The sequence below is a fragment of the Macaca fascicularis genome, chromosome 17, assembly GCF_037993035.2.
Source record: "Macaca fascicularis isolate 582-1 chromosome 17, T2T-MFA8v1.1".
NCBI classification, from domain to species: Eukaryota; Metazoa; Chordata; class Mammalia; order Primates; family Cercopithecidae; genus Macaca; species Macaca fascicularis.
Genome location: NC_088391.1, coordinates 64,806,183 through 64,830,753, shown reverse-complemented (window position 1 = coordinate 64,830,753; position 24,571 = coordinate 64,806,183). Strand labels below are relative to the sequence as shown.

Below are 24,571 nucleotides of genomic sequence, written 5' to 3'. Positions count from 1 at the left end.
TGATAAATAATTGAATAATGTACAGTTGTTGTTTTCTTAGAGATTTTATAAGGAAAACCAACAAAGGAAAAAATAATTCTGCTAAGATATGTTGTTGAAGTCTGTGAAAGTTTTTACTTAACCTTTTGACTCTCTTTTCTTTACGAAACATTATAGTCATCTTAAAATTGCACAAAATAAGAGTCAAATGTTTTCTAGAATTGATTACAGTGATTTCAGTCTTTCCTAATCTGCTGTGGGCATACATTAGAGATTCAGATGTGGGAGTTAGTATTGTAGTAATAGTTGCGGCCATGGATTTTATTGCCAGAGATCACTAAAGATTGTGTCTTGACATTGTCAAGAACCACTGGCACATTTCTTAACCTCTCCACATCTGTCTCCTATCTGTAAAATGTGATTCATAATAGTTTTTTATATTGAGATGTTGTGAGGAATAAACAATACACTGTAATATATGTGCAGCATGTTTATAATTGTTAGACATGGCTTTTCCCCTTTATATGTTGTAAAACTAATTGAAGTTTGGGGCCTAGATTTAGCTAACAGTAGCATCACATGGGCTGATGTCCAGAATCCTTTCTTGAAAGACAGATGCTTAATGAATTTAGAGATCATCAACTGCATTTATGTGTTAAGGTTCTTAACTCAACCCCAACGCCCTTTGATTTTTCCAAAAAAAAAAAAAAAAAGCCAACTATATCTGCACTCTTCTATTTGTACACTTAAGCAAATATATGAAAACTATACAGTTAATACTTATAAAATGAAGGGCTAGGAACACGTAGATACACACATTTGTATATATAGGTAATAAACACTTCAAGTTAATTTTTGTACATATTCTGTCACACAGACTCCTTCCATGATTTTTAAGTGTACTACATGCTAAGATGTCACAAGAATACACACATGCCCACCAGCATTCATACCAATACCTGAGCCATATTCACATACCCACGGAGGTGTATGTATATATATTTGGACTCTAGATATATTTACATGATTAGCACTTACAGAAGAATTAGAGAAAGAAAATGAGGAAAACAGAAGAATTCCACAAATAAAAAAAAAGTAAAATATAAGATGTTAGGGGAAAAGAAATAGTAGGAAAAAGATGATAGCTTGATTCAGGGTTTCTTTAAACTTCGACACTCTTGATCTTTTGTCTTTGTCGTGGGAACTGTCTTGTCACCGCTTCCTCAGTTGTAACAATCAAAAATGTCTTCAGATGCTGCTCACTGTCCCCTGGCAGATGCACTACCTGCGGTTAATAGCTACTCCCTTAGTGTAAATAAGAATGCCAGCGCAAAAGTTCTAGAAGAATGGAATCAACGTGAAGGAGCTGAGCAAGATAAGCCAAGGGGAGGAGAAAGGCAAGTGTAGAGTTCACTGTGCAGGAAGCAGTGGCAGAGTTTGTGGGTTGCTGGTACAGGTCATCCCCACACTGAAAGGATCAGAGTTAGCAGTTTTTATTTATCATGGAATGGAAAATTAACAAGAATGGGGTACATGGATTTATCATTGTATCTAATTATAGGATTTATAACCTTCATGCCATGTATTACACCCCGATGGACAGAAAAAATGCAGAATCCTAACTAACTTTGAAAAATTTGATAGACATGAAGACTGAGTTTTGGAACCAGAAAGAATGTTATTTTTTAACTTCCTGTTACTGTGACATATTGAGAGATGCTAATTATAAATTTTCTAGTTATAAAAAAGAAATGTATTTCAAATTAGCAAAAATACAAAATATGACTCATACATTTGGTTTTAAGCCCCTTGGAAGTATGTGTCTTTCATCTCTTCTTTTAAAAATCATCTTGTAATACATGGAAACTAGTCACTTAAAGTTCTGTAGTGGGAGGAATTAAATATCAATTGATAAATTTAAATTCTTTAACAAAAGAATGAGCCACTGGAAACTTTCAACTTTCATTTTTATATGTGTTATAATAAGTTAATATATTTACTGTTTAAATTTTAGACACGGGGTAATTAATTCATTCATAGATTTTTTTTCAGTCTCTCCCAGCCTGGAAGGCAGTGATGCAGTCATAGCTCAGTGCAGCCTTGATTTTCTGGGCTCAAGTGATCCTTCTTCCTCAGCCTTTGGCATGGCTAAGACTGCAGGTGTGCACCACCACACCCAGCTTATTTATTTTTATTTTTTAGTTTTAGTAGAGACAAGGTCTCTCTGTGTTGCCCAGTCTGATCTCAAACTCCTGAGCTCAAGCAACCCTTTGGTCTTGGCATCCTAAAGTGCTGTGGTGACAAGCGTGAGCCACTGCACCTGGCCCATAGATATATTCAGTCTGAGACCCAGTAAGGCCTTTAGAGAGCAACTGGAGCCTTACCAGTGAGCTTTAATTAAGTGCTTACTTTGTACTGGGGACTGTGATAGGTGCTTGTCTACAAAAGAACAAGATAAAAATGATACCTTCAGTGGGCCCGTGGCCTCATAAGACAAAGAAGCACAAAGCTCAGAGTGCTTTGGAAGCACAAAAGAGTGGCATCTAATTTAGAACAGGTGGAATCTGGTACGGCTGGAAGAGATAACAGACACCTGAACTGTGCAAAAGCATAATCAACATCATCTTCAATTACAAATTGAAGAGAGACAGTGAATGAACTGATCATATAAAACACAACCCAGACCGGAACTCAGGCATGTATCCTTTTTACAAAACCACACTGCATTTCTTCTCACTTATTGTCCCATTTGCAAAAGTTATGTTTTATTACATTGGTTTTACCAAAGAGCACTCATCATTGGTCAAAAATAAAACTTTTTAAAAAAATGTCTGAGTCTTTAGCTTGAAAGAAAAGGAAGAAAAGAAATTACATTCATGGTGAACTGATTTTTCTCCTTGCAATGCTAATTGTACTTGCTTTCAAATATAATGAGGTTTTTGGTTTTGGATTTTTTTTTTTTCCAGTTTATGCTACCATCTTTTCTCATTTCCTTCAAACACATATCCCATACAGCATGACCACTGAACAAAATGCAGGATTCTATTCCTAAATTAGGGATGATTTTTATTGTCCTTATTTTTCTAAAGCCTGACTTGAGAACAAACAGGAACTAAATAAGAAATAGACATTATGATGTTGGTAATTGACATCTGCGTCATGCCATTAAATTTGTTATTTGCGAGGTATGTTGGAGAAGTGGGTTGCAGCTTACAAACAACTATCCTAGCAGTGCCCATTATTTTATATTCTCTTCAGTTGATATTTCCAAGTACTAATTGCACAAACCATGAGAAAATTTCACCAATAAGGACAGGAGGTCTTTTTCTTCCTCTCCAGGGCTGATGCAGGCAGCATGGGAAGGTGAATTTAGTCTTAGGAATTACCCTTAGGTTTATTTTTTTATTTTTATTTTGAGACGGAGTCTCGCTCTGTCGCCCAGGCTGGAGTGCAGTGGCGCCATCTTGGCTCACTGCAAGCTCTGCCTCCCGGGTTCACACCATTCTTCTGCCTCAGTCTCCCAGGTAGCTGGGACTACAGGCGCCCACCACCACGCCTGGCTAATTTTTTATATTTTTAGTAGAGATGGGGTGTCACCGTGTTAGCCAGGATGGTCTTGATCTCCTGACATCGTGATCTGCCCGCCTCGGCCTCCCAAAGTGCTGGGATTACAGGCGTGAGCCACCGAGCCCAGCCTACCCTTAGGTTTAGATTACAGGTCTATGTTACACTGGGACCATGGGCAATGTCTTCAACCTCTGTGAGACCGTATTTCTTCACTTGTAAAACTAGAGAGGAAAACTTTACCAGATAATGTTGTAGTAAATATTAATGGTAAATATCTATTTTTCCTGCGTTTTAAAATGATCAGTTAAAATTGATTTCACAGTCTTTATAACACTTACTTGAAATTTACTTTTTCAGTTTATGCATTCTGAAGACATTGATTTAAAGAGCACAATTTTGTTTTCCTCAAATTCGTTCTTAATGCTCTCCATTTTTATAGAATATAGAATTGAAACTTTCTCCATTACTTTTCCTTTTCATGTTTCCCAAATGTAGTTCACTTTTAAAAAGTGATGGAACTCTCATTAAATCTCTAGGGGGAAATGCTGTTATCAGAGCAAGGGTTAAAAATCCTTTTGTAGCATCCTCAGATTTACCACAACACAACACAATTTGTGTTGGTTATATAGTAATGATCACTAAATAGAATGATCACTAAATAGTTACTGATGGAAAACTTTTCGTCAAAACAGAAAAGGCCTGTAGTACCCAGATACTGATAGGTAATTGTTTATGGTAGTTTCTCAAATATGACATTCTTCACCCACTAGTAAATCTCCCAGTAATGCTGCAGTTTGGGATTTCCAGGGAACACCATAGTTTTAATCCACTGGGGGAACTAGAATCACATACCTTCAGTTATCAGTTATATTTAGCTGTTTTCCTTAGTTAATTTCAAATTGTAAGTGGATGTGTTAATTTTTATAGAAAAATCATGCCACCAATCTAAAACCTACACTAGTAACACACTTAGCAAATTGATCTTTTAACAGTAGAGAATATTTTCTTCTAATGACATTATTGTTCACTAGGATCTAGAAATATGAAAACCAGATTTAAAAAGCGCTTCTCCTCTTTTAGGTTTCTTTCTTAAAATATTTTTCTTTCTAAAAATATGACTTCTTAAATTTTAAAAGTAGCAAAGATTTGCTGTAGAAAATATAGGAAAAAAGTTAGAAAATATAGTTCACCCACAGATTCACTTAATGGAAAAACTATTGTTAACATTCCAGAACATTTTTTTCCATGTGTTATTTTCATGTATAAATGAGAATGCTTTGGGGAACAAAATTAAGCTTGTACTTTTTATATAGTTTTGTAATACTAACATTTTTTCACTTAACATTATGTAAAAAGTTTCCTTGCCATTAAATATTGTTTCTCAAACTTGCGTGATTATTAGAATTACATATAATGCTTTGTAAACTATTGATATCTTCACCATATCTACTGCCATAGGTCTCTGTTCTTTGCTTTTTGCACATATGAAACATAAAATGTTTCATAAATGGTTGCAGTGAATAGCTAAGGTTAAAATCTTTGTTTCAAACTTGATTGTCTTTATGTCCATGTTTTAGTTTGTAATTTTTACTCCCCCAAATAAGACAAAGTTACGCATCCTTATAGACATCTTTCTCAAAATCTGAAATTGCCGTCTGTGTCTAAATGTAAGTCCCTGCAGTAATGTAGCCCTATTTCCCCAGGAAGGAATTTTTGTAACCAACTAGAATGTATAAATGTGTAGATAATTTCACCTTAAGAGTATTAATATTTTAATGTATTAAATTACTTAAAAAACAAATCCCATCACATTTTATATAAAAATGTATAAATTTTAACATGCGAAGTTTCCGTAGATTCTGAAATTTTATGTCATTATTTCATTCAGCATCTTTACATTCAATTTCAACATCAGTTTCTGTGTCCTCAGCAGGCTCCTTTTTAAGTCATCTAACAAAGCTTTCTAGAACACGTCATCTTGATTCTTGTCCAGTTCACTTTAGATACAGTGCTATTTAAATCAGTGATGATGTTGCCCCTGGGATGTTCTCTCAAAACAATCTGAACTACTTATTTGCATGAAATTGAAATGGTTGCTATATATGTTATATATATAAACATAAAGACTGTCTTTAGAAAGCTGCTTTTGGTGTTCCAACACTTGAAATTGTGAGATCAGTCCATGGGAATCATGACTAAATCTGCCTTAAAACTTTCCTTGACTCCTTTTTTGTTTTGTTTTGTTTTAAATTTTGTTTAATTTTAATTTAATTTTATTTTATTTTTTGAGACAGGGTTTCAGTCTCTCACCCAGGTTGGGAGTGCGGTGGCGCGATCTCGGCTCACTGCAACCTCCACCTCCTGGGTTCAAGTGATTCTCGTGCCTCAGCCTGCGGAGTAGCTGAGACTACAGTCACACGCCACCACACCCAGCTAATTTTTGTATTTTCAGTAGAGATGGTTTCACCATGTTGAACAGGCTGGTCTCAAATTCCTGAGCTCAAGCAATCTGCCCACCTCTGCTTCCCAAATTGTTGGGATTACAGGCATGAGCCACCGCTCCAGGCCCTTTTTTTGTTTGGTTTGGTTTAAAGAATGTTTGCTTGAAGGTGCCATTTCCAAACATTATTTTATTTCTTAAAGTTGAGTAGTTAGGGATAGATGTTGAATGGTTTCTGAATATAGGGTCATTCCCTCTCTGCTTAAGAGGTGAGTGTGCAGGTAGGTGGGTGGCTGGGTGTGTGTATGGAGGAGGGAGGGTGGGAGGAAGAGAGAGAGGAGGATGGCAGTTCCTAGATTCTTAAAAGTATAGTTATTAGTTCTAAGGTATTTTAAGACTTTTGAGACAGTTCAACAGGATTCCTTAAAACGCCTACCTTCCTCTCTTGCAGCATAATATTGGTGTCAGTTTTCCTACATCCTTGTCAGCATTACTATGATCATATTTTAAAATTCTTGTTTCTGATGGATAAGCGTCCCAGCCAAGAGCAACATTGAGCTGAGGGTCTTCGTGTCACTGTAACTCACACCTCATTAGCAGAAGCTGTGGCTGGTGGGCATGGCCCCCTTTTCGGCCCTGTGGCTGCCTTCATCTCTAAGTCCCCAGCCTGGCTCTTTTCCCATTTTGCTTATGCTGCTGCTTTACCAGTATAGGCAATGGGAGCTTGATTTGTACAATTTATTCTCCTACTTAAGTACATTAATTACATATACCTGTGTGGGCCTGGTGGCCGTTGTAGTCCAAAAAGGGCCCATTACAACAGCCTTAGGTAATGTCACCCTCTGGGATCCTCAGAAACACCTGTATGACTCTATACTCCTTTTCCTGAAGACAAAAGCCGAGGCTAAAATGTTGGTTTATGTGAATGTGTTTTATTAATTTCGTAGCGAATTGAGTTGCAATTAAATCCACTGCTCAATCAAATCACAATGAGATGCCATGTCACACCAGTCAGAATGGCTTTTGTTAGGTAAACAAAAGTAGCATATTTTGGAGAGATCCCCAGAGAAAATGAGATGCTTATACGCTCTTGGTTGGGAATGTAAATTAGTCCAAGCACTGTGGAGAGCAGTTTGGAGATTTCTCAAGTAAGAGCTGGACTACCATTCGGTCCAGCAATCCCATTACTAGTATATACCCAAAGGAATGTAAGTCATTCTGCCAAAAAGACATGCATCCATATATTCATTGCAGCACTATTCACAATAAAAAAGACATGGAGTCAACCAAGAAGCCCACCAGCAGTGGACTGGATAAAGGAAATGTGGTACATATACACCGTGGAAGACTATGCGGACACACACAAACACACACACACAAATGAAATCATGGTCGTTGTAGCAACATGGATGAAGTTGGAGGTCATTATCCTAAGCGAACTAATCCAGAAACAGAAAGCCAAATACCACGTGTTCTCACTTATACGTGGGAGCTAAACATTGAGTACACATGGACACAAAGATGGTAACCATGGACTCTGGGTACTATTGGGGGTGGGAGGCAAGGATTGGAAAACTACCTGTTGGGTATTGTGTTCACTACCTGGTGATGGAAAGAATTGTACCACAAATCTCAGTGTCACATAATATACCCATATAACAAGCCAGCACATATACTCCGTGATTCTAAAATGAAATTTGAAAAATAAATAAATCGACTGCTCATGAAAAAGTTCTGGGGCCTTTCAAAACTCTGGTTTTTCTACTTGTGACACTTTCCCATTGGAGCTGCCTCTGTTTCCAGGAGAGGTGGGAAAAGTGAGATTTCTCTCAACTTCACCATTAGTCTTGCCTTGGCCTGGTGATGTATCTCTCTTTAAACGTGTTTTCTATTAGAAGACAAGTATATACGGTTGTCCCTCAGTATCCAGGGATTCCACATCTGCGGATTGAACCAACTGCCGATTGAAAGTTTTAGGATTGGAGAGATAATAAAAAAATATGAAATGACAACTGTTCTCATTGAATTTACATTGTGTTAGATATTATAAGCAATCTGGAGATAATTTAAAGTATATGAGGAGATTTGTATAGGCCATATGCAAATGCTATGCCATTTTATATCACCGACTTGAGCATCTGTAGTTTTGGTATCCTTGGAGGAGGGGTCCTGGAACCTTGGTAGCATCCATGGGGGATTGGTTCCAGGACCTGTTACCACTGTGTTATCCCAAAAGCAAAGCCATTGTTTTGCAAATATACCTTTGTTTTGGTAATATACTTTCTTTTACATAAAAAGGTTATAGTTTTGCTTTACATGTTTATCCTGTGTAGGAGTTTTCAAATGTATCATTTGACTGTCACAGCCACTCTGAGGTCAAGTTTTCTTTCTCTGAAATGTGATGTACTGCAATACTATGAGATATTGTTGTAAGAAATAACTGTTTATGGTGAACATTTTATAGAATCAAAAGCAGGGCCCATCTGGTAGCAGAGATTAATCTGTTTGAGGATGGTAAACATTATTGCATATTTTAAAATATGTAACTAGCACAGAACATTTGCCTCAGGCACTGGAGTGAGATTGTGGTTTAGGATAAAGATTTAAATGAAACCTTTTATCCCTTAAAACTCTATACAACAGGTTTTTCTGGCGTGTATAGTGAAATTTTAATTAATATTTTAAGTCATCCAATGAATAATAACATTACTTCAAAACCAAAAGAACAAAATTCTAATCATGGGGAAAAGATAACCCTGTAATAGTTACCTCTTTATTTTTAAGACATTTTTGTGTGCTTTGTGAAATTTTGTTTAAAAACAATTGTAAGATAATAGGACTTAATCCAACTTCCTAGACTTCCTTTTTTGACCTGTTATAGTGATACTGCTTCTTCTTCTGGCCATATAAGTAGGATTTAAAATTCAAAACATCTTGAGCACCATATTCCCAGCTAGCAAGTGTGATGTATATTCCCTAGTTAAGTTATATGGTGAAAGAAAATATCATTTATTTGCTAAATGTTTGTGTATTTATCTAAAACACATTTACGTTCCTGTTTAAAAATGTTTGTCCATCTTTTCAATCCTTGGGAATGTCTGCTTATCTTTTTTTTTTTTTTTTAAGACAGGCTCTCACTCTGTCGACCAGGCTGGAGCGCAGTGGCACAATCTCAGCTCACTGCAACCTTCACCTCCCGGGTTCAAGCGATTCTCCTGCCTCAGCTTCCCTAGTAGCTGGGATTACAGGCACCCACCACCGCACCCTGCTAATTTTTGTATTTTTTTTAGTAGAGACAGGGTTTCATTATGTTAGTCAGGCTGGTCTCAAACTCCTGACCTCAGGTGGTCTGCCGACCTCAGCCTCGGCTAGGATTACAGGCATGAGCCACCGCGCCTGGCCTGCTTATCAATTTTTAAAATGTGTAAACAAAATTCCCTGTCTCCTCCTCACTCACACCAACCTAACGTCATCACACACGGGCCAAACCAGAGTTTCAGAGTAGCAGTCAGCTGTGAACATATATTCTGATTTGCTTCAGGTAAATGATACGATTTGTGAAAGTCCTGGTAAATAGGTCATGAAAAAATGTAACTATTAGGAAATAAGAGAACTTTAGGATAAATTTAAATGTGGGTATTGAACACATTTTAAAGGTTAGCATTTTCAATTCAAATGTAAAAGCATAAAAACATAAATGTAAAAGCACAGAGAGTACATTATGTTATGCATAGACTTCGAATTTTCTTAAGGAATCAATCATTTGTGTTTTTGTTTTGTTTTGTTTTGCTTTGAGATGGAGTCTTGCTCTGTCGCCCAGGCTGGAGTGCAATGGCGCGATCTCTGCTCACCGCAACCTCCGCCTCCTGGGTTCAAGCTATTCTCCTGCCTCGGCCTCCTGAGTAGCTGGGATTACAGGCGTATGCCACCACGCCCAGCTAATTTTTGTATTTTTAGTAGAGACAGGGTTTCACTATGTTGGCCAGGCTGGTCTTGAACTCCTAACCTCAAGTGATCCACCCGCCTCAGCCTCCCAAAGTGTTGGGATTATAGGCGTGAGCCACCGTGCCTGGCCTGAATCAATCATTTCTTAAACTGACAATTGACATATTGATATAAGGCAGTTTAATTAAATATTTCTTCAAATATCTTCCTCTTACATGCAGTAGATAACTCATTCAAACCAAATTTCAGGTTATCAGTGTAGGTTATTTCTACTTGTTTCCTTTTACTCATCTGTACTTTTAGAGGAAGTACAATTTATCTTTCTTGAATATACTTTGCTTTACTTTTTTCTTTGTCAGTTTTATAAATTCACACTTTTACGGCATTTATGTTTAAGAGTTTGCCCTTGAACATGTAGAGTAAAGAAGAATCACTGAGCTGAAAGCAAGGTAAATTATGACCATGGGGGCTCATGCAAGACAAATATTGAAAAATGGGCTTCCCTTTTTAGTAATACAAAAGAATAGAGGAAAGTGAAATGCATACTCCATTCACAAATAGATGTGTGTTGACTTTTATACTTGTAGCAGAAATAGCCAGAGTTGCAGGATGCTTGTTTTAAGGATGGTGCTCATCTCTTAAAACCATTTCATTTCCTACTAATAAAAAATTGTATTTACTAAGGGAAATCCAGGCACCAAAACTAAGTCATGTACCTACTGTGCACTTCATGTTCAAAAGGAATTTGGCTCTTTACCTGAAATATACTAGTCTTTAAAATAATGCAATATAACTTCAAAGCTCAAAGGATGTGGTGTCATAGATTTAGTTTAATTCCTTTTTAATGTGAAGTACACAGTAAATTTCTTTAGACACCCCCTATAAAAGGTACATGTTCAATTAATCACTAAGTCATACAGTGGAATTTATGTAAACTAATTTTCTACCAAGACACAAGAAACAATTATGCTCCTGTTTCGTCTCATAATAAGACTGCTAAAGAATGACCAACATTCCAAAACAATTATTTGAATATATTTGTTATATTATTGTCATAATGGATGCACACTGAACTTGAACTGTGGATTAAGTTATTTATACTGTGGAATTAAGAAATCAGACCAGTCAGTTAACATGTGTTCCATCAACTGTTATATGATCTTCCTGTGGGCCAATCTAACTCAGCTAGAAAGTAGAGAAAAAAAAGTGTCAAATGACAGTTGTCTGTATTTTAAGAGAAAATTGTTTCTAGATAATCATAAGAGATCCCTAAAGATGACTTGTTCAGCTTTTTGTAACATGTATTTATTTGGTTCAGTAAACACTATGCCTCCGCAATGACTGTATTTATGAGATCCTGTGTCAGAATGTATCTTACGCTACATTCAGTGAGTCAGGTTCCTCCCGAGATAGTTTTAGTAATAGAGTAAGTTCTGTTTGGAATTTTTGGTTCTAACCAGAGGAAGTTCTGCTCATTTGCTCGTCTCTCTCATTTCTCAGTATTACTTAAAAGCACTTAATGTCATTAACCCAATCTTCACAACAGTTGTATGAGTTTGGAATTAACATCACACTTCTATAGACAGATAAGCTAAGACCTAGAGAATTTTAGTGATGATACCAAGATGGCACAGCTAATAAACAACAAGGATTGCTGACGAATCTAAGTCTTTTGTGTCCAAGTCAAATTTTCTTTGAATAATATCACACAACAGGCTACAAAACAAAGATTCTTGTGACGGTGAAGCCATGAGCTATGTAATGTTAGGCAAGTTACTTTATAATCTTTTCTAAAAATTGCCATGAAATTATTTCTCAACACATTTGTAAAATAAAATGGAACATAATTTATTTAAATGACAGATGACCGAAAGGGTAGATAGATAGCTGGGACCATCTTGTGTGTACGTGTGCATGCCTGTGTATGTCAGCCCCGTCTCTAAACATCCCTGGTGTTACTCAAGAGGAAAGAGCATATGAATCTTGAATGACATTTAGTAGAATATTATGCAATGCTCCTCAGCTCTGACTACACATTAAGAATCCCCAGAGGAGTTTAAAGATGGAATAGTATCCAGACATATTTTCCTTTCTTTTTAAATTCCAGGTGATTAAAATATACGACCATCATTTAAAATGCTTTTTGTTCACAGACAGACCATAATAAGATTCAGCTGATAGCAATAGATAACTGTAAGAAACACAGCTAGTACTCTGGCAACTAACATGTCGGAGGTTTTAGATTCATTTGACATTCATTCAACAAAATGCCTAAAGCTGAAATTACATTTTAGGATGTTTATTCGGAAAAAAAATTATCTGATTAGAAAACCTCAAATGTAATTTCCAGATCACTTAAAAAAACATGCTCACTAGAATGTTATGTGTAATATTTTATCAAGTGGGTTAATGTGAGTAAAACTGACTAAGAGAGTTTTGGAGAAAAGATAACGTAACAGTATAATCCTTCTTATGTTTATCTTTAGGTTTTCACACACATTGTTTTTAATGAAGTATATTGTTTCATTTACTTTTCTGGCCTTTTGTGTGTATTTATGCAGTTATTTAATATGTATTATAAAAATTTAAGGTTTACAGTGGACCTTTTCAAGGAATATTATATAATCTTTGGGAAAACGAAATTACTCTCCTCTTTGACAAAAACCCAGTGTTCTTCTACAGTCTTCATGTCGTTAGAAGGAGGGTTTTAGCATGTTAATATGAATACAGTAAGTTTTCTATCTTTCATACCAGGGACATCAACAGCAAAAATTCAACTATAGTCATCACTCCCAAGCAAAGATCGCGATGGGCTTTTATTTAAAAATAAACAAAAAAAAGTCCCACTTAGTTGACACTGCCATGAGAATTCATTAATGAATCAAGAATTGAAGAGTTAGTAAACGAGGGCAAAATTTTAGTATGAAATTCTTTGACCTTTTTGCAGAAGTATCTCTTCCTTATGCTTAAAACTTAAGACCTTTCTTTGTTGTTTCTCCTCTTTTCAGTGTTCTTAGCCCCTTTGAGGCCTGTTCCTGAGTGGCATACCCTGTATCTCCTCTTACTTTCTCTAATACCTATAATCCTTTCATTTTATTTTTCACTATTCTAAGTATTTCTCACTTGGGAATTTTTCCTTTGTATCTCCTCAGCCTTCGTTCCCCCTTGTGGCCATTTGTAGTGCTCCCTTCCTGTCAGTACAACTACACATTTACAGATGCAAATCTCAAAACCACTGCCTTTTTTTTTTTTTTAATGGAGTCTCGCTCTGTTGCCCAAGCTGGAGAGCAGTGGTAAGATCTTGGCTCACTGCAACCTCCGCCTCCTGGGAGAAGTGATTCTCCTGCCTCACCCTCCTGAGTAGCTGGGATTACAGGTGTGCACCACAAAACCAATGCTTTTGATTTTCCATTTCCTAAAAGTAAATAAATGAATTTCTAATGATGATTTCAGGACTAAGACTTTTGGGTTGTTTTTCTTCCCTAAAAGGAGGAACACAAGTATGTGCCATAGCTGTTTTGAGACCATATTTTAGCAGTACTTCGGGCTTTACAAATATGTCTGTGTAATCTGAAGCTGGAATTGTGGGTGATTTTACCTGCCCCATAATCGTTGCACAAGAGATTAGTGTCAGCTGTCAGGATATGCTGCTGTGTCAATACTGTAAACGGATGAATGGTACAGGAAGGATTTTGTCTTCTTTATAGTGATGAAGCGTTATTTTTGAGTGTGCTAGCTGCCTTTGAACTACCACATATGAAAAAGGAACCAGCGTCTGTCTCTGTGATGTTTACAAATTCATGTGTAATTTGTAGAAGGTTCTAAATAAGATTTCTTTGGTCCCAAGGTTTGGTTTATTCTTCCTTATTTTTGTGAGCCTTTTCTATATTCTGGTTTGAGCTCATGCAAAAGCCATATAATTCTTAAGTGTCTCAAAGCACCTAGGGGCTCTTAATATTTGGCTTCACAGATTTCTTGAATGCTAATATTATGCTTTAGCTGTAATATGTAATGTAGCTATATATTATATATGCTATATATTATACTGTATATATTATATGCTATATACAATATATGTTATATAACATATAATATATAGCAAATATTATTTATTAGCTATAACCTTGTTCATAATGTTCATAACAGCAAGGTGTTGTTATGAAACTTCTTAAGAGGTAAATTATTTTCCTCAGTAAGAGATTAAGAAGATATCCACAAGAGGTAGACTTCTATTCATAATTTAGAGAAGTCTAAGCAGTCTGCAAAGCTCAGTGAAACTTGGTGCCTCACAAGCAATCTCTTTACAGATAAGGTCCACATTTATCAGCTCCCCCTCCTGTATTGTCTGTCTACCCAGTCACCTTTCATTTACGTAATAGAACGTTTCTGCAGTTATGTGCTCTTTACTCCTTGATTTGTAAATGTATGTAGGAATCTTGTGTCTAAGTAGTTAGAAGGAGAAAAATTTGTGGTGGAAATAATCACTATTTCTAAAGTAAGAATTTTTGATATGTTAATATGGTAAAAGGAGAAAAACTTACCTAGAGTATATTTAAAGTCAAACCAATGGTGTTTAGTAATATGTGCTTACTGATATATTTTATCTTTTAATGACAAACTAGTTGGTATATTTTATGAAAGCAGCCTAAACAAAGAATTTCTATGTGGGTATAATATAGTAATAAGAAACATTTTGCATTATTCTACAAAGAAATAAAATAATAATGCTGAAATTGAAATACTGTTCTAGTTACAAGAGTAGATAATGCTAATAGCTTTTATCAAAGCAGTTCAATTTATAGGGTTTGTTTTTTCTTTGTTTTTTAAATGTATTTGAGGAGATTAAAAAATTTATTTCTCAATTTCAGCACATAAACTGAAAATCTTGTCATTTAGAATTTCATACAGTAGATATTTTAGATGACTCATTTTAATTGTTTCTAAGTCATATGTTTTTATAGGTAAATAACCATGTTAGCTAAGAAAAAGGAAAAAAAGCATTAAAACATCAACCCATTTTCTATTTTAGTTGATCTGGTCCCATTACTGATTTATTTTCTTTATTTTCTCAGTTGCTGAGTAAAATGCCCTTGCACTACTGCCTATTGTAGGTTTTGAATGGAGCTGTAATTTATATTCTGTTTTAAAAAGACTTTAGGAAGCATGTTTTGTTCCTTTAAATGTATGCTGAAGTTTTCGGGGGAATAGCACACCAAAATCTTTTATTAAATGAGAAACAAAATGAACCAATTTAATATAATTGTAGGTATTGTTCTGATACCATAAAAAGTGAAAAAAAGTTTTTGTTCCTCATGTAATAGAAAAATAATGTCTATGTTAACCTGGCCAAACAGATGTAACCAAAATAATCAGTATAGTCTAATTCTCTCTTTTTAGTCTGGACTGACACTGCTAATAGTACTCTTATGCCATTTGGGGACTTGCAAGCAGACATTTCATAAATGTTTGTTGAATTTATGAATGAGTAGATATATGAGTAAAATTATATTCATGCAAATAATAGCATGCTGATCACATTAATCTGGGTAAAATCTTGGAGTCTATTATTATCAAATTTTGCTCATTAAAACTTAAAAGAGTGCAGGTGAACTTGAACAACATTATCATTATTATTTTAGATGAAATGAAAATTCATAGACAAATTATAATTTTCAGAATAAGTTTTTCTTAAATTGTTTCCTAAAATGTCACTTGTAGTCGTGCACATTATTTTGAGAAAAGTTAGCTAATTATTAGAAGTGACTTCCATTTAATAAATTAGTGATCAGGTGTGGGAGGTTGAAGAACTTTATGTCCTTTTTTAATGCTCAGAATATACTGAGTAAGGTATGGTAACTCTTGCACCAAGTATGAAAGTAGAAATTCCTGGTGAGTTTTCCCACTATTATTGCCAGATACTACGTTTCCATATTGTGATAGTGTTGAGTAAGGGTTAGAATCTTAGAGATTCCTATAACCTGTTTTCTCCTTCATAGAGCACTGATTTCATAGTATTTTAATAATTGTCTGTCTGTCCCAATAGAATGAAAATGTCTTTATGGTAGAGGCCTTATTCTGTTTTGTACTCTTGTGCCCTCAGTTTTAATCACAGTGACTGTCACTGAGCAATCCTTCAGATATTTGGAGAACGAATAAATGTCCCATAGCAGTAAGAGAAAAATTAATAAACATTCAAGTGGTAAGCCATGCATCGATAAAATGTGTGATAAACAAAGATAAATATATGTTCCATTTTTCTCCCCACAGTCTCCAAACGTCCACAACTATCCCGATATGGAAGCCGTTCCCCTGTTGCTAAATAATGTGAAAGGGGAGCCCCCGGAGGACTCGTTATCTGTAGATCACTTCCAAACACAAACTGAGCCAGTGGACTTGTCAATAAACAAAGCCAGGACGTCCCCTACTGCCGTTTCATCCTCCCCAGTTTCCATGACAGCGTCTGCCTCCTCACCTTCTTCAACTTCAACCTCTTCATCGTCTTCTAGTCGTCTAGCCTCATCCCCAACTGTTATCACATCAGTATCTTCAGCGTCATCTTCGTCAACAGTATTAACTCCAGGGCCCCTTGTTGCCTCTGCATCTGGTGTTGGAGGCCAGCAGTTTTTGCACATTATCCATCCTGTACCGCCTTCAAGTCCCATGAATTTACAGTCTAATAAACTGAGTCATGTTCACCGCATCCCTGTGGTGGTACAGTCGGTGCCTGTTGTCTACACAGCTGTAAGGTCACCTGGAAATGTGAACAACACTATTGTCGTGCCGCTTTTGGAGGATGGGAGAGGCCATGGCAAAGGTAAGAGACATGAACAAAGCCTTGATTTATTTCAGCACTACAGGTGACTTCATTTTTGCGGTGAACGAAACCTAAATTGTATGCAAACACTACATCTGAAGAAGTTCTGTGTAGAGCAACACAGAGACACCAGCTGTTGAGCCTTCAAGTAGAACACAGTTTAGAAGGGAACTCACCGTATGTTTATGTGGGTATATGCTCCAGTTTTGCTCAGTGTACTTTTATTTACCATAGGTCATGTAATGTCAGAATTCAGATATCTAAGTTTGCAAAATAATACTTGCTTTGAAATGCTCTTCTTTAAGTCCTCAGTTGGGAAGGGCAATCTATGGTGGACATAATTGCTTATGAAGTATAAATTATAGATTATGAAGTGTAAAATTTTCTTCAGTAAATCAGGATATTTCTTTGTTGAGTTGTTCAATTGGAATTTATTTAGGTGGTAATAATATAAAATGTTGTGAAGTTGCGATGCCTGGAATCTAATTATTCACTTTTGAGTAACCTAAAATTAAGTTGCCATTAAAATAATTCTAAAATTAGGTGTTTGACTATAATAGTATCATGTAGCTTGTGTTATTAACTTCTTATAAGGCTAAGTTATTATTTTAAGGAACAGGATGATTCAGTATACGGGAAATATTTCAAGATGCAATATTAATATTCCTTTTTAGGGTCTAGAAGGCAGGAAGATAACTTTTCTGCATGACTATGTGTAATCATCACTAGTTATTTAATTAAATTTGATAGTTATGCAGCTGGTCATGAAGTTATTTTCTACTTCTAAGTTCTTTTTTTCCCCGAATTTTACTAGAAGAAATTGTGATAGCGTCATGCTGTCTTTTCTCTTTCTTCACTATCCGTGAATCTAAAAACCAAGCCACCCCTCAATAGAAACTCAAAATGTCCATAATCATTGACTTATTCCCTTTTAAAGTAAATACATATGTATGTACTTTGTATTCAGAGCCTAGAAATAATGATGGATTAAGATTTATGTTGTATTACTTTTTGCTTTGACACTATATTACTACTGAGGCCTGTAATTAAAATATGATCGATGAGTACATAAAACACTGCCTCCTCATAAGATGCTAGTAAATATGGTTGTTTTGGTTCTTGTATGAGGTGGGAATAAATACATAGAAGTAACATTTAATTGTGAACTTACAGAAATTTTTGCAGATATGAATTACAAAATTGTGCATTTACCATTAGCAAGGTATTATTTTATCTGCAGTAAGTTTCTTCATCACACGTGAAATAAGTTTCACCTTCCTAGTTTAACCAAATCAAAATCTGATGATTCAGAGCATACAGGCGTTTTAGACTGCAAACTTGAGATGCAGACACCTGTAATCTCTTTCTTTTGTTCTCTAATGGGCCAGGAGCTAGTCCCACTATTCTCTAGTGAAAACATAAAAGGAAAAGAGGAATTAGGGAACCTTTTCATGGATTTTACCTGAGCCAAACCCTCTTTGATATTGCTGACACTTCTGATTGAACTGAACAAATCAAATTTGAATAATAATAACATAACTGCAGGCCAAATCAGGTATTTATTTTATTTTACAATTTAGAAATGAGATTGTAAATTTTTTAAGAATTAGGAATTAACAAGTAGCAAAACATGCAAACTTGCATATTATCTTGTATATGTGTATATGTGTAATGATAGAACCTAATCTTTGTATAAGATGAAAGTTATTTTATTATAAAGTTAATTAATAAAGATATTAATGTTGCTCATGACCTTTCATACAATTTTGATTCACTAATGAAAGAAACAAAAGTGATTTTTTTTGTTTGCCATGATCATTTTGTGAGAGAGATTTTTATTTTAAAAGGATAATATATAAAGTATATTGCTAAAATTTAATTTTCTGAAAAATAAATTATTGTAGCAGAACTTTTAAGACTCATGCTATAATTTGCTGTCTACATGAATATATTTGTTTCATGCATTATTTTTTACTTAGTAATTTTTTCATATCAAGAATAAAAATTTAAGCATAAACCCTGCAGACTGTGCTATGATCATTAGGAATAAGAGATTTGGGATCAAGGATATATGAGTTAGAACCCTGGCTTTGTCACTTATACCTATGTAACGGGAAAGTTATTTAATCTCACTAATCTTCATTTTTATTAGTGATAAAATAGGGATAATAACATGATCTAGCCTAGAAGATTATTGGGAAGATTAAGAACATAATATATAGGCTGGGTGCGATGACTCATGCCTGTAGTCCCAGCACTTTAGGAGGCCAAGGTGGGTGGATCACAAGGTCAGGAGTTCAAGACCAGCCTGGCCAACATGTTGAAACCTCGTCTCTACTAAAGATACAAAAAATTAGCCGGATGTGGTGGCGCACGCCTGTAATCCCAGCTACTTGGGAGGCTGAGGCTGGAGAATCACTTGAACCTGGGAGGTGGAGGTTGCAGTGAGCCAAGATTGCACCATTGCACTTCAGCCTGGGCGACAGGGTGAGACTCTGTCTTAAAAAATAATAATAAATAAAAATAATGTATAAATGTCTAACATCCATCAATTATCAATAAATGATTGAAATTACTTATCTCTTCCAAAAAAAATCAAAATAATATTCAAAAAAGTTTTCTCTTTTTTATAAAAACAAATATGGAGGAACAAAAACTTGTTGAATTTTAAAAAGAAAAACTACCTCAAGATGTTGGTATGGCACTGCTTCCCAAAGTTTTTACAACAACAAATTATAAGGGATGAGCGTTTAGTATGAGAAATTATCTGAGGACATCCCATATTTTCTATTTTTATTAGTTTATACTAAGTTTTTATAATCACCGTATTCTACAAATGTTGCTATAGCATTTTATATGTTTTTTTATTGCTTAACTGATTAATTAGGTAATAGTAAAACTGTCTAGTGGAAGAAGCCTGCCTACCTTACAGAATGAATAAAGGAAAGGGCATTTCAGTAATTCCTCAATTCTTTGTTTAGCATATATACAGCTGGGCAGCGAGCCAGCAATGAAGGCTGAGAGAATAAAGGGAGCCCCCATTTCCCTTCCTTCTTAGGATGTGTATTTCTGGTATGCATGAGCAAAGGAAAATACGATAGAGAAGTTGGATTTTCAAAATGCTAATAATAAAAATACAAAGTGTAATGCATAAATGTAGATGATTGTACTGGCTCCTTTTAAAGTTGATATAACGTTGTATCTGGTCTCTGATAGAGAAATAGGTTACCCTACATGTCACATTACGTGAAGGACTGTGAATGCGCACAGCCGTGTCTAAGCTCATGTGTCCTGTCAGTTGAATTGTTTGTCTTTTCAGCTGTCTATTGTGCATCTATCATTATCAGGCATTTTATTGACACCAAAGATACAGTGTTGGGCAAAGCAGATGTTGTTTCTGTCTCATGGTGCTTATAGTCTAATGAGAGCTACTGACTTTCCACAAAACGATCATAGAAACAAATAACTGATAATTGTGGACAGAGTTGGACTGAAATAGACCATCCAGGGAGTTGCCCAGTGGAATGGGTTTAATTATAATCGCAAATAGAGAAAGCTGTATTTGGCCAAAGTGTTTTCATGTAGGATGTCATGTTCTAGGAAGATACGTATTTACTGTGATGCTTAGGGTGTGGTGCGGGTTTGGGAAGGGGTGGGGTGAAACTTCCACAAGGGATGCTTGACTGAGGACAGAATGGCATGAAAAGATTTTTTCTAAACTCCTTCCTGAGAAGTGTGAAAATGCCTTCTAGTGAGGCTAGAACCACAGCCTTTTCAAGTGTGTAAAGAATAGTGATCTGAAGCAATGGCAGGTTGTCAGCTAGCAAAGAACACCCTGACATCTCTATTGGACCTTTGATATAGTATGTGATATGAAGAAAAATGGAGTGATGTCCTAGAAGGTACAATAAACAAACAGAATTGAGTTATGAGAGGGAGGATGTCAGAAAACGTCTCCTGAGGAAGACATTTTTCCACTTGGAACATAAGGACATGTAGCAGTTAGCCCCCAATAGTGGTGGTACTGGGAGGTGCAGGGCTCACCACATGAGGGGAGAGTTTTGTTATTAGGTTGGTGCAAAAGTAATTGCGGTTTTTCTCAAAGGGATGGCATAAACTGTAGTTACTCTTGCACCAGCCTATACTATGGAAGCTGAAACATGATATTTATAAACCGAACCCTAAAGGGATTATTTGACCTCACAAAGGAATTTAAGTCCTTCTTGGGTAAGTTCGTGGCACATTTCCTGGGAGACATTCATTAGCTTTCACCAATATTTAATAGAAGGAAAGCACTGAGCAAGCTTGCCCAACCCGCAGCTGTGGGCTGTATGCAACCCAGAACTGCTTTGAATAAGGCCCAACACAGATTTGTAAACTTTCTTAAAACATCATGAGACTTTCTTGCAATTTTTAAAAACTCATCAGCTATCATTAGTGTTAGTGTATTTTATGTGTGGCTCAAGTTAATTTTTCTTCTTCCAGTGTGGCCCGGGGAAGCCAAAAGATTGGACACCCCTGGCATCGAGGGTCAAGACAGATCTCAGGCAAAGTTATTCTTGGTTCATTATTGACTTGATGGAAGAGCAGGCATGTTTAGGATTCTCCTTTCTTCCGATATGAAGTGTGCATTTACTTTATACCAACTACATTTCTAGGAATTGGTGTCCCAAAATGAGCAAGTCCCTACTGTCAGGGACCTTACATTCTAGTAGTAGTGACAGTTCATGTATATCAGATGCTATAAGTGCTGTGAAGACAAATAAGGCATGATAAGGGAGTTGGAAAGTTAATAGGAGAGGGGCACAGTTTTAGGTATAATCAAGGAAGGCCTCTCTGAGAAGTAAGCTGTACCAATAATAGCAGGGAGGACCTTTGCAAAAGAGAGAACTATAGCTTCAAAGGTTCTGAGGCATGAGTGAGTATAGCCTTTGTGAGTAAGAGCTACTAGGAGGCTGGTGGAACTAGAGAGGCTTGAGTAGGGGAAGGGGAGAGTAAATGAAGGATCTGATAGGTTCCCAAGGCAATGCTGTACAGCCTTTGGTTTTGTTTTAAATATGTTGGGAAGCCACTGAATTCAGAATGAGCAGGAGGGTGACATGATCTGTTTTACCTTTTACAAAAATCATTGAGCCACTGCATGCTGTAAAGAATATGGGGAAGGAGCGAGCAGAACTAGGAAGAACTAGTAAGGGGGACTATTGCAGTGTTGGTCTGATGGTGGGATATGAGGGAAGGAGAGGAAATAAGGATGACTTCTAGGTTTTTGGCTGAGCTATTGTTCTCTACTAAGATGAGCATACTGGAGTTGAGAGAGGAATTCCCTTTGGGACGTGTTAAATTTGATATGCCTGTTCCACATTTGAATAGAGGGAGCTTGAGATGGGAGTTGGATGGGTGAGCCTGGAGCTCAGATGAAAGAGGAGGCAGATTTGGAGAAATAAAATTTGGGAGTCACTAGGGATCATCTCAGGAGAGCCCAATGGAGAAGGAGAAGCATGGACGACTGGAAACTTGAGCATTATGAGGTTAGAAAGTGAAGAGGGGTGCAGCAGTCAGCATGGAGACCCATCAGTTCATGAGGAAAGTGGAGTAATGTTAAAGAGAATGCAGGTGGAGAGTGTTTTCATGATCAGCTTGTCAATGGTATCAATTGCCTTTCAGGGACGAAATAAAATGAGGACCGAGAATTGTGGATTTGGCGAGGGAGTGTTCATTGTTGACACTGACCAGCAGTGTGTCAGTGGAATGGTGGGGACAAAAGACTGCCTGAAGTAAGTTGGTGTTCAGATGGGAGGTGAGGAAGAGGAGGTTGAAAGTCTAGATAGCTCTTTGGAGTAGTTTTGCTTTAAAGAGTTGTAGAAAAATGGAATGGGAACTGGAGAGGCATTTAGGTTCTCAAGGGAGGAGTTTTAAAAGAAGGAGATAGTATAGCAAGTTTATATGCCACCAGGAATAATCCTACATATTCATCTTCTGTTTTTTGTATTTCCTTTCATTTTCCATCATGTATCTTTTTCCTAACAATTTTCTCAACATAGTAAATAGACTTTAGAATTCAGATTAATTACTGCAAGATGCGGGTATGTTTACAGTACAATATAAGCAATAATGTGCAATTAAGGACTTTGCTTTTATGATTCTTCCTGCTTTAGAATTGTCCATTTCCAACTCTTTACTGGATTATTAGCAAACAAATAAAAATAAAAGTAAAATTTGAGTTCCATTGATAATTATAAAAATGATACCAGAAATTATATAAAGATAAGATCAACATTTTTTTCTTCATTGTCTAGTGGAATGTGCAGGATAACTGAAAATAAACCATGAGTCCAAAATAATCATTTTGTCCTTTAAAGGCTTTTTTTTTTTTTTTTACATTTAAACATCAATAGGTATTACATTTTAGAAATTCAAGATACATAAAAGGTAATGTCAGACAGGTGTGGTGGCTCATGCCTGTAATCCCAGCACTTTGGGAGGCCGATGCAGGCAGACTGCTTGAGCTCAGGAGCTCGAGATGAGCTTGGGCAACATGGTGAAACCCTGTTTCTACCAAAAATACAAAAAAAAACAGCCAGGTGTGGTTGTAAGCACCTGTGGTCCCAGGTACTTGGGAGGGTGAGGTGGGAGGATCACTTGAGCCCAGGAGGTGGAGGTTGCAGTGAACTGAGATTACACCACTACACTCCAGCCTGGGTGACAAAGCCAAATCCCATCTTAAAAGGAAAAAAAAAAAAAGGAGTTAATGTCATAGCCAGTCTGTGATCAAAGACCTGGGTAGTAAAAAACAAGAGGACGCATCTCCTCCATTGTATACCTGAGCCAGTCCTTTCTCCATGTTGATGGAGGAATAGGTAACCTTGATGCCTGGGAGTGAGACTTGAGCAAGGTCGTGATTGATCAGTGACTTTGAAACCATCAGGGCCTGCAGAGGCCTGGTGCAGCCAAGTGGGTATTTTACTTTGCCCAATTTTCTTTCCTAACCACTATCCTTTCCTTCTTTATTAAATGATGTAGATGCTCTGCTCTTTCTCCCCTTTCCCTACATTTCTGTCTTTTCCTTAGCCACGCAAAAGCAATCAAATGTCGACAGGACAGTAATAAAATAGATTGCTTGAAGAAAAGGAGCCCAGCTCTGGTTTCCTACCCACCCACATTTTCTCATGCAAATTTAACACCAGCAGCAGAGTCTACCAGGATTTTAGCAAAACATATTTATTGCATTAAGACTTTTATTGGAATAGTGTCATACTTGAAAAAAATAACTTATTATAGGTCCAAATGCATTCTTTCTTATTAAAATAATCATGTGTTTAGATCCTTGAGTATGAAGTACCTTTCCCAAAATACCTGAGTAGAACATGTTGATACTGCTGTTAAGAAACCAATCCAATTTGGGTGTGCAATTTCTTTGGTCTCCTCCTTTTAAAGAATGTTGCTTTCTTACTATATTTAGACACAGACACACGGTGAAGAATCCTCCAAAAATATGTTATTTTCATAGCATCCATTCAGAAGTTTCAAAGGGATGTGGCTGTAGACTAATTTGAAATACACCCCATTTTCTTCCTACAGGCTGTTGCTTTTCTCAGCAGCCTATAGAAAGAAGCCACGAGTGTATTTTTAGTCTCATGCTGGTTATATTTGTGAAAGAAAATATAGTCATCACAGAGATTGCTGCAAAACTCATTGGGCATTGTGACCTTAGGTTCTGTCCCGTTGGTGCAACTGGAGTTGATTCTCATGGAACTTCCCATTTCAGATCTCTTTGTCTCACTAATTTTCTTTTGTCGCCAGCTTTCTCACTTACTGGTGTCTTTGTT

The 24,571-nt window shown here is 36.4% G+C and overlaps 1 protein-coding gene across 5 annotated transcripts in view; it reads left to right on the top strand.

Moving 5' to 3' along the window:
- KLF12 (KLF transcription factor 12) overlaps positions 1-24,571 on the top strand; it is a 447,122-nt gene that overhangs the window by 270,232 nt on the left and 152,319 nt on the right. For all 5 annotated transcript variants that reach the window (XM_015439340.4, XM_065532966.1, XM_065532968.2 and 2 more), the window contains one exon: positions 16,199-16,745. In XM_015439340.4, coding sequence (XP_015294826.3) covers positions 16,199-16,745 — 547 coding nt within the window. The remainder of the gene's footprint in view (positions 1-16,198; positions 16,746-24,571) is intronic.